Source organism: Bison bison, unplaced genomic scaffold (genome assembly GCF_000754665.1).
Source record: "Bison bison bison isolate TAMUID 2011002044 unplaced genomic scaffold, Bison_UMD1.0 scf7180017864508, whole genome shotgun sequence".
Taxonomy (NCBI): Eukaryota; Metazoa; Chordata; class Mammalia; order Artiodactyla; family Bovidae; genus Bison; species Bison bison.
In genome coordinates this window covers 7845889-7856214 of record NW_011495064.1, presented here as the reverse complement: position 1 = coordinate 7856214, position 10326 = coordinate 7845889, and the positions used below count along the sequence as shown (strand labels likewise).

At 43.1% G+C, this 10326-nt stretch overlaps 1 protein-coding gene across 8 annotated transcripts in view; it reads right to left on the bottom strand.

The window, feature by feature from the left end:
- The window catches only part of IL1RL1 (interleukin 1 receptor-like 1), a 72697-nt gene that overhangs the window by 3243 nt on the left and 59128 nt on the right, over positions 1–10326 (bottom strand). For all 8 annotated transcript variants that reach the window (XM_010829676.1, XM_010829675.1, XM_010829679.1 and 5 more), the window contains 4 exons: positions 8242–8383; positions 8005–8144; positions 3348–3494; positions 1898–2065 (listed from right to left, as the gene is read on the bottom strand). In XM_010829676.1, coding sequence (XP_010827978.1) covers positions 1898–2065; positions 3348–3494; positions 8005–8144; positions 8242–8383 — 597 coding nt within the window. The remainder of the gene's footprint in view (positions 1–1897; positions 2066–3347; positions 3495–8004; positions 8145–8241; positions 8384–10326) is intronic.

The following is a 10326-nucleotide window of genomic DNA, read 5'->3' as shown; positions in this document are numbered from 1 at the left end:
CCGATGGTGGGTAACCGTCATGAGAAGAAATGCACTGCATGGCCCAGTTATGAAATCATTCTAAGGGAAAAGTGAATTTTGGTGTTGGTTTTTAATTTATTTTAGTTGAGGTGAGATCAGAGGACGTGGACTTCCCAGGTGGCGCTAGTGGTAAAGAATCTGCCTGCCAATGCAGGAAACAGAGATGTGGATTCCATCCCTGGTCAGGAAGATCCCCTGGAGAAGGGAATGGCAACCCACTCCAGTATTCTTGCCTGGAGAATTCCATGGACAGAGGAGCCTGGAGGGCTACAGTCCATGGGGTCCACAAATAGCCAATGGGGAGAGCTGGAGGAAGAAGGACACCTCGGGAGAGATGTGGGTTACATCCTCCTGAATTGTATACTCTACAGTTCTCGCAAGCTGGTACTAGGCCATTAACAGTACCTAAATATTTCAGGATGAATCAGATTCACCTGTGATGTGTTCATTTCTTTTTAAAAATTTTTATTTATTTACTTCAATTGGAGGCTAATTACTTTACGATATTGTGGTGGGTTTTGCCATACATTGACATGGATCAGCCATGGGTGTATCCACCATGTGTCCCCCATTCTGAACCCCACTCCCACCTCCCTCCCTGTCCGTTCCCTCTGGGTTGTCCCAGTGCACTGGTTTTGGGTGCCCTGTTTCATGCATCGAACTTGGACTGGTGATCTATTTCACATACGGCAATATACATGTTTCAGTGCTGTTCTCTCAAATCATCCCACCCTCGCCTTCTCCCACAGAGTCCAAAAGTCTGTTCTTTAGATCAGTGTCTCTTTTGCTGTCTCGCATATAGGCATTTGAATCCCTTTTTGGTAGGAATGCCAGTTGAAACTCACAGTCTATGAAACATACCCTGCCTGGTTCATGTTCCAAATGCTTCCTGGTCCCTGAGGAATTCGAGAAGCATTAGAAGGAGGGTTTCCAAAGTGTCTTTGTTCAGGACCCTGTCCACCTGGGGATAGCTACAGGAAAGAAGAAATTAACACATCCCCTCCCTGAGGCTGGCCATTCTAAATAAAGTGGTATTCCTTGCCTCCCCCCTCCCCCGCAAAAAAAGAGGGTCCCTAAGGTAGTACTTGACATAAATATGGAGAGAAAGAAGAAACACTACTGAAATGCTAGAGTTGTGACCCAGCTGTCAAAAGCACGTGAAATTGACAAGGAGTATTAAGAAACAGAAGACAATTCTATCTGTTCTTGTGAGGACATACATTTGCAAATGTTTCTCCAGTGTCAGGAAAATTATAAAAACTTTGAGTCCTTTCAAATATGTTAGCCAGTGCCTCTGGATAGCAGAATGTAATTCTTTGGATGTTAAGTCTTCTTTCAGATCTAGACAGACTTCAGAGATGTCAGTTCTCCTAGTGGCGGACCTGGGCAGGTGGATGTGCTCAGTTGCTCAGTCATGTCCAACTCTTTGTGACCCCAAGAACTGTAGCCCACCAGGCTCCTCTGTCCATGTGATTTCCCAGGCAAGAATACTGGAGTGGGCTGCCTTTCCCTCTTTCAGGGGATCTTCCCGACTCAGATCGAACTTGTGTCTCCTGTATCTCCTGCATTGGCAGGTAGACTCTTTACCACTGTGCCACCAGGGAAGCCCAAAGTAGGGGCTGGGCCCTGCCAGATCCACAAACAAGGATGTCTTACCCTGTCTTCACATCACTGCCACTCCTGTGAAGACCTCAGGATCAGAGTGGTGATGGGGAGAGGAGAAGAAAAGAAGAAGTACTTCCTTCTTCTGGAGAAATATTTAAAAGTTCTGGTCCTAAGACCTGGAATAATGATTGCAACTCCTGATCCAAGAGCTCATCACTTAGCTTTCTAAGGAATGAGAGTTTCTGTCTCTGATGGTTGTGGATAAGTTTACCTTGTCCAGGAAGCAGGTCTCTCCCATAGATGCATAAGTTGTAACCACATTTATTTTCAAGAACGTCAGGCAGAATCTGGTGAACAAAGTACTCCACAGAGCTGGCCCCCTCTGGACTGTTTTTGCAGCTTCGTGGATAGATCACATAAGCATCATAGATCTTCCCATCTGAACATGAGAGCAAGGAACACAACATTATTAACTGGTCCTTAAAAAATTCTCATTTTACTCTTGATAGACATTTCTCGGGGAGAGTTTTAGGATTATTGGTGAATATACCACAGCCCCTCAAATACTCTAGAATCTGGAGAGGATGACAACAATCTACCATCCCCAAAATGTCATCAGAAAGTGACTTCCCAGGTGGCACAGTGGTAAAGGATAAACCTGCCAATGGAGGAGACACAAGAGACTTGGGTTCGGTCCCTGGATTGGGAAGATCCCCTGGAGCAGGAAGTGACAATTCACTCCAGTATTTTTCCCTGGGAAATCCCATGGACAGTGGAGCCTGGCGGGCTACAGTCCATGGGGTCACAAAGAGTCAGACACGACTCAGCACACTCAGTCATCAGGAAACCAGTCTTGGTCCCACATTCTCCTTTTTACTGTCTTAGACTTGAACTGAGTTCAAGCTGAACTTGAACAGAGTTCAGGTTGTTCAGACTGAACACAGACAAGTGCCTGACCAGTTTAGTTCAAACCATATTGTCCTGTTTGATTAATAATATATTAATAAGTATTTATAGTCACAGATAAGGGATTTTTTGCTGTGCCAGGCAGATCTAAGTTTTAGTTTTTCTTTTCCCCATGGGGAAGTGAAAATGCTAAAAGGTAGTTCATGGTGGCAAGGGAGGAGAAATGTTTAAGGGGTCTGAATTTCTCACAAATCAAACAATTAGCTCTAGTTGAGTGACTCTATGGAAAATCTAAATTTTATCTGCCTCCAAATGAAAGAACGGTGTTCATATTTAGCAGGTATAACTGCTTCCTTTCATGTGTATACATATGTAGGGAGGTAAGACTCTTTATGGAACAGGGTTTCTGGTAAAAATACACCTACAATCTGATGGACCTTTCTAACATGTTCACCTCTGGAAAAGAGGAACAATTTTATAAATGTTTGACTTCCATAAAGTTTTACTGGTACATATTTCCCCAAATGCCCTTTCTGGGCTGGGAACAGATTCTGTTATTGAGGAATTTGTAAGAACAGCAGTTCTACTGGGGAGAAAATTGGAGCTGTTTAGGTGAATTTCAGAACCATAAGGAATGACCAGACAGGATGAAGAGTGTCCTCTGAGTACTCACAAAGATTTATTGATAATATGCTAATAATAAGCAAAAGAAAATCTAAGTTTAGTAGCATAACTATTAAGAGATTATTAGATAAGCAAACAACAGCCATTATAGAACCTTTTCCATTAAAGAAAATTTGAAACTTGCCACTTACCATTCCTAGTTTTGGAAGGTCTAACTATGTCTCTCCAGAACAGAATAATCTCAATCCAGAACACTTTTAGAATTATCACCAAGGCATTGATTAGTAATAATAATAGGGTAAATCCTGCAAGCATGTAGTAGGTACTTTGTTGATCCACTATTCAAAAGATGGGGGAGGAGAAACATGATTATTATTATTTCTAAAACAGGAGAAAATAAAAACACACGTGGGTACTGGCATCCATTGGGAGGACAAGAGATTCACACAAGGACTGCCTACATGGAATTCTCATGGCTGTTTCAAGAATCAGTAAATTAATGGTTATTGAGCTTCCATTCTGTGCAAGGCACCAGGCTAGGCATTGTAGGGGATTTTCAAAGCATAAGAGATACAGCTGTTGTTCTTGCTCAGTCATGTCTGACTCTACGCCCCCATGGACTGCAGCATGCCAGGCTTGTCTGTCCTTCCCCATCTCCTGGAGTTTGCTCAAACTCATGTCCATTGAATCAGTGATCCCACCCAGCCATCTCATCCTCTGTCATCCCCTTCTTCTCCTGCCTTCAGTCTTCCCCAGCATCAGGGTCTTTTCAATATAAAACATGTAGAGACACGTGTAAACTTAGCTAAGACAGAAAGTGAAAGACTCAGTTTTAGCTAACAGAGGTTTTAGGAAGGTGTGCCCACAGTGTACTGGACTAGCAGTTGGAGACTTCCTGTAGAATGAGGTCCCTGGAGGTCTCCAAGTAAGACTCGGAGAGTTTCAAAGGAAAAAATGCACTCCTGGCATGCAAGGATGCTGTGATTCCAAGGGCAGAGATGGGAGTGTGTTTTCTGAGGAAGACAGATAATCTAATTTGGGGAATTGCTGGAATACATGATTGGAAAGCTGGATCCAGGCCTAGGTTCTGATCAGACTGGAGGGTCCAGCTAAAGCATTTTGTCTCTATCCTGGTTGTGGGAACCACTGAAGAGTGTTGAGTGGTTCCTTAACAATAAAGGTGGTTTTCAAGCAAGATTAGTCTGATGGTATGGAAGTTTTGTTTCCGTGGCCAATAGATCCTCGGAGTAGAATGAGAGGGAAGTTTCTGCAGTATGGGAGGGGCCAGATCCGTGTAATAAGGAGAAAAGAGTGGACAAGCTTGGCATTGGTGGCATTAGGGAGAAATAATCAGCAGGTCTTAGAGACTTACCACATCTGGGGTTGGTGAAAGCAACGGGAGAAACAAGAACTTTGTAACTCTCTAATGAGTGTTTGATAAAGTCAAATTACTGGGATTTAGGTCCTAAATCGGAGAAGGCAATGGCACCCCACTCCAGTACTTTTGCCTGGAAAATCCCATGGATGGAGGAGCCTGGTAGGCTGCAGTCCATGGAGTTGCTAGGAGTTGGACACAACTGAGCGACTTCACTTTCACTTTTCACTTTCCTGCATTGGAGAAGGAAATGGCAACCCACTCCAGTGTTCTTGCTTGGAGAATCCCAGGGACGGGGAAGCCTGGTGGGCTGCTGTCTATGGGCTCGCACAGAGTCGGACAGGACTGACGAGAATTAGCAGCAGTAGCAGCAGCAGCAGGTCCTAAACACATCATTATTTCCCTTTTGTTGAACATTTTTTAGCCACTGCTGCACTTTTACCCTTACTCGTTGCTTCACAACATATATATGCAAGAGGGTCCCCATCTGGACTGTATCAGATACATACAAACTGAATGTAAGGACTGTGCTCATCAATAGTAATTTTGGCTGTTGTAAGTCTACTTCTCTCTTTAAAATAGTTAACCATCCTATCTTACAAATAGTCCCACTTAAAGATAAATTTGAGGAGACTCAAATGAGATTTGGCTGGATAATTCCCTTTTCATTTGCATCTGATCTCAAGACATAGGCTCCCAGTTTTGCAAAGAAAATCACTGGTCCAGATTTGCAAACTCCTTCATTAGTTCATCAGCTCCCTGACTATCTAGCAGTATGAAATCAAGAATTACCAAGGTGGGGAATTCCCTGACACTCCAGTGGCTAGGACTCTGCATGTCCACTTCAGGGGGCACAGGTTTGATTCCTGGTCAGGGAATTAAGATCCCACATGCCTAATGGCACAACCAAATAAAAAAAAATTTTTTTAATAAAAAAAATGTAAAAATAATGACCAAAGTGAGCTGATTCAAAACTGAAAATTGGCCGTGGGCCTGGTGTCTGTGTTGTCATCAGTTTAAATGATAAATATTCCCTAAGTAAATTTTTTCAACATGATTCCTCTCCAGGTCACTTTTTCTAAAAATAATATTTGGACAAGCGCTGGGAATTCCAATTTCTTGCACAATATTTATACGTGTGACTGGTTTTCAAGCAGAGAGAAGTTAATTGAAGACATTTAGAGAAGTTGAAGTTCAGTATCTTCCTAAATGTTACTTTACAAATGCATGAATAACCCTTAAATGTGATGCCTAACACTGAATATTTTCCATAAGTGTTTATAAACAGGAAAAGCTGTGTCTGAATCGTGGCTCGTAAAACTGCGCAATTAGTCAACCTCTCTTTGTTTCAATTTCCTCATTTATAAAAGTAGACAATAGTAATAATAACTGCATTATGGATTTTTGATAAAACAAATGAAAAATTGTATGAAAAATAATGACTGGTCCTCATATTTAGAGAACAATGAATAAATGTTTATTATTATTAGTATTCCCCGATGGGTCAGACAGTAAAAAATCTGCTTGCAATGTAGGAAACCTGGATCGATCCCTGGATTGGGAAGATCCCCTGGAGAAGGGAATGGCAACCCACTCCAGGATTCTTGCCTGGAGAATGCTATGGACAAAGGAGCCTGGCGGGCTACAGTCCTTGGGGTCACAAAGAGTTGGACACAACTGAATGCACGCATTATTATTATTAATAGTAGTAGTATCAAATGTTGAATATTTAATCATATGGGGACATAGGCTTTTTAAGTTTTCATTTTTAAAATTCAGGACAGTGTATAATTTCTTTTACTGTATGATTAGAAACAAAGGAATTGATTATGACCATTAAAAGCAGTTGCAACAATTTTTGTTTAATTTACACAGTTGTTGAGACAGTATAATCGTGTTGATTTGAAGAAAAGCAGGTGAAAGTCAACATATAAAGATGAATTAGAAGAAACAAAATCACATGTATGCAGAACATGAGAACAATTCCAGCTGGGAGCTCTGTGATGACCTAGAGGGGTGGGATGGGGGTGGGGATGGGATAGAGATCCAAGGTGGGAGATATATGTATGCACATAGCTGATTCACTTGGTCGAACAGCAGAAACGAACACAAAAAAAGCAATTACATTCCAATCAAAAAAAAAAAAGAAAACAATTCCAATACACAGGAACCTAGAGAACATTCATAAAACGACAATGTGAGCACAGACAGCAGTGGGATAAGGACGCCGTGGCAGAGTTGGGGTCGGGTGGCTTTCCCGTTCCTGTGGGGTCTTCTGTGCCCACCAACACCACAAATGTCAGCATAAAATGACATCTCATCAGGGTCAACACATCCTGAGATGACATGGATATATATATGTATATATAACTAGCAGAATCCTGACAACCCATGGAGCATGATAGCATTTAAAATCATCTGCAGTAGTCATGGCTCCATTGTTTTACAAAAACTTACAAATCAGTGGTTCATGTTGAATTCAAACAAGAAAAATCCCAAGGACCACTTCAGGCAAAGACTAAATAACCCTATCAAATTAGTTAAATTTTCCCATCTCTCCCAATCAAGTTGTGCTGCTGTGGGTTTATCCAAATTAATCTGGACTGTACCTCGCTTGGACTTCCCTGGTGTCTCAGATGGTAAAGAATCCACCTGCAATTCGGGAGACCTGGGTTCGGTCCCTGAGTTGGGAAGATCCCTTGGAGGAGGGCATGGCAACCCACTCTAGTGTTCTTGCCTGGAGAATTCCCATGGACAGAGGAGCCTGGCGGAGCTACAGTCCATGGGGTCACAAAGAGTCCGACACAACTGAGCGCCTAAGCACAGCACAGTACCCCACTTACCGGTATAAACTGAGAGTTGAACTCTCCCTGTGACTATATGACAAACACATTAAATAATTTCTACATCATCACACATGGAGTAACAAGAAAAGATATCAGAATTTTCCCTGCACCCTTTGTTACACTGGACTAAATGCTTCATCTAACCAGGGGAGTGTCTTTACTTGGATGTGCAAACAAGTGAGAGAATCGACAGGTGCTCAGGAAGGAAGTGTTTGTGAAACTATTTTTTGCTGCCATTATTGTGTACAGTCGTACATGGAGGGAGTGGAAGAAAGGTGCACTCACTCCCAGGGAGAAGGAGTGTGTCCTTACTGACTGGTTTAACGGTGTCTGAGTGTGCTGATCATAAAAAGCACGGTGCCAGTTCAATCGCTTCCTTTCTGTCTTGAATTCTGTCTCTCCACAATATATATCTGTCTCTATATACAATGTGTATATGTGTAATGCCTACACCCAGGACAAATCTTTTCTCCTCCTGCCTTCTTCAATTTGTGAGATGGAGCATTTTGTTGTCTTGATGGATTTTCCTGCAACCGCACACCAACACACTGTTCTCTAAGAATATGATTTCAGCTTACAGTTGATACAGCAAACTCAAGTGACTGGAGTCTCAGAAACACGCCTTACTTGGATTTTTCCTCCTTAGTGTTACAGTGTGCGTGATGAAGCCGTGGAAATTCATGGCCAGACAGTCGTACTTTGATGTCAAATCCTCTTCTTTTATATCCTCTATTTTTAAAATGGTGTTTCGGCAAGTCAGCTCATCACTAGGATTAAAAGGCAGTCTGTTACTTTCAGCGCTTACTGTACAGTTGCAAACCATGTGGGAAGGTAGGGGCTGCTTTAACTGCCGTTTAAAAATACCTTTGCGTTTGCTCCTGCACCACTTGTATTCTCGTTTCACCAAAGTTCTTGACCTCACTTCCGTTCACCCGCCAGAAGGCCTCAGCCATGACCTGAGGGCCTTTCCCAAAGCAAGCCAAGCACGTTATGTTTATTGGTTTTCCTAGATAAGAAGGAAAGAAACTCATCCATAAAATTCTGTTCAAATGGGATTTAATTTAATGTGAAAAAAATTCACTGAACATCCTCTGTGTGCCACGAAAGAAAAGTGAAATTGTTACTCAGTCACATCTGACTCTTTTTGACCCCATGGACTGCAGCCTGCCAGGCTGCTCTGTCCAAGGAACTTTCCAGGCAAGAATACTGGAGTGAGCTGCCACTCCCTTCTCCAGGGATCTTCCTGACCCGGGAAGCCAGTCCTCATGTCCTGCACTGCAGGCAGATGCGTGGCTATAAATGTATCCCCGTTTCCCTTCCTCATCGGCAGCACCTTCTTCTTTCTCTGCCCTCCCTTCGCCTCCTCCTCTCCTCTCCCAGCTTCTTCATTGCACTCACAGGTCAGGGTAAAGGTCAGCCCCCTCCCCCCTCTCCTTTCTCCCCTGCTCTGCAGCAGAAACTAAAGAGGTTTCACCAATGCCACATTATAATCTAAGATTTCCCTTTACTATACATTGAAATTTATTTTTTTTTAAATTGGAGTATAGCTGTTTAAAAAAAAAATGGGATATAGTTGTTTGGGGTTTCCCAGGTGGCTCAGTGGTAAAGAATCCTCCTGCCAATGCAGGAGACACAGGTTCGATCCCTGGGTTGGGAAGATCCCCTGGTGAAGGGAATGGCAACCCACTCCAGTATTCTTGCCTAGGAGATCCCATGGACAGAGGAGCCTGGCGGGCTACAGTTCATGGGGTTGAAAAGAGTGGGACACGACTGAGCGACTGAGCACACAGAGTTGCTTTACAATGTTGTGTTCCTGCTGTGCAACAACACGGATTAGCTGTATGTACACACATATGCCCTCTCTCTCGGACATCCATCCCACCCCACTCCACCCCTCTCCATCCCAATCTTCTAGGTCGTCACAGAGCACCACGCTGAGCTCCCTGCCCTGTACAGCAGGTTCCCACTAGCCATCTGTCTCACACGGCAGTGTATATATGTCAGTCCCAATCTCCCAGTTCATTCCACCACTCCCACCATTTCCACACATCCATTCTGTACATCTGCGTCTCTATTCCTGCTCTGAAATAGGTTCACCTGCCCCATTTGTCTAGATTCCACATATATACATTAATATACAATATTTGTTTTTCTCTTTCTGACTTTTTTCACTCACTGTGGGGACTATTACTCAGCCATAAAAAGGAATGAAATTGGGTCATTTGCAATTTCTTTTTAATGGCTGTCTTCCACTCCTTTCTCATCCTACCAAATACCCCTCCTCTCCCTGTTATTACCTTTGTAGGTAAAACCATTTCACCTGACTCAGCTACAATTCCACGATTTCTAACTATTCCACTATTTCTAATCTTCTGACAAGAGCCTCTCTACTCTCCCTCCTGTTAATCTGAGACTTCCTCCTTCAGAGGAAAGACTTAAGGGCTGTTTCCTGCCTTAGGACAGTGCATTCAGCTGTCCCCTACTGAGTTCGTAATTCCTGGGTCAAGAATTAGGCATCCAGGGACTTCCCTGGTGGTCCAGTGGTTAAGAATTGTCCTTCCAATGCAAGGGGTGTGAGGTGAATCCCTGTTTGGGAAGCTAAAAGATCCCATATGCCTCACAGCCGTAAAGCCAAAATGTAAGACAGAAGCAATACTGTAACAAATTCAGGAAAGACTTTAAAAATACGAAAAAAACAAACAAGAGGCATCTGAAGAGAGAAAAGGAGTTTAGAGTCTCCCAGGAGATGACAACGGTATAAACACACAATTGGAACACAAGGTACTCTAGCGTTCTAATAGAAAGGTGGGGCTTCCCAGGTGCCTAGTGGTAAAGAACCTGCCTGCCAGTGCAGATGTAAGAGATGTGGGTTGCAAGTTGGATCCCTGGGTTGGGAAGATTCCCTGGAGGAAGCATGGCAACCCACTCCAGTATTCTTGCCTGGAAAAT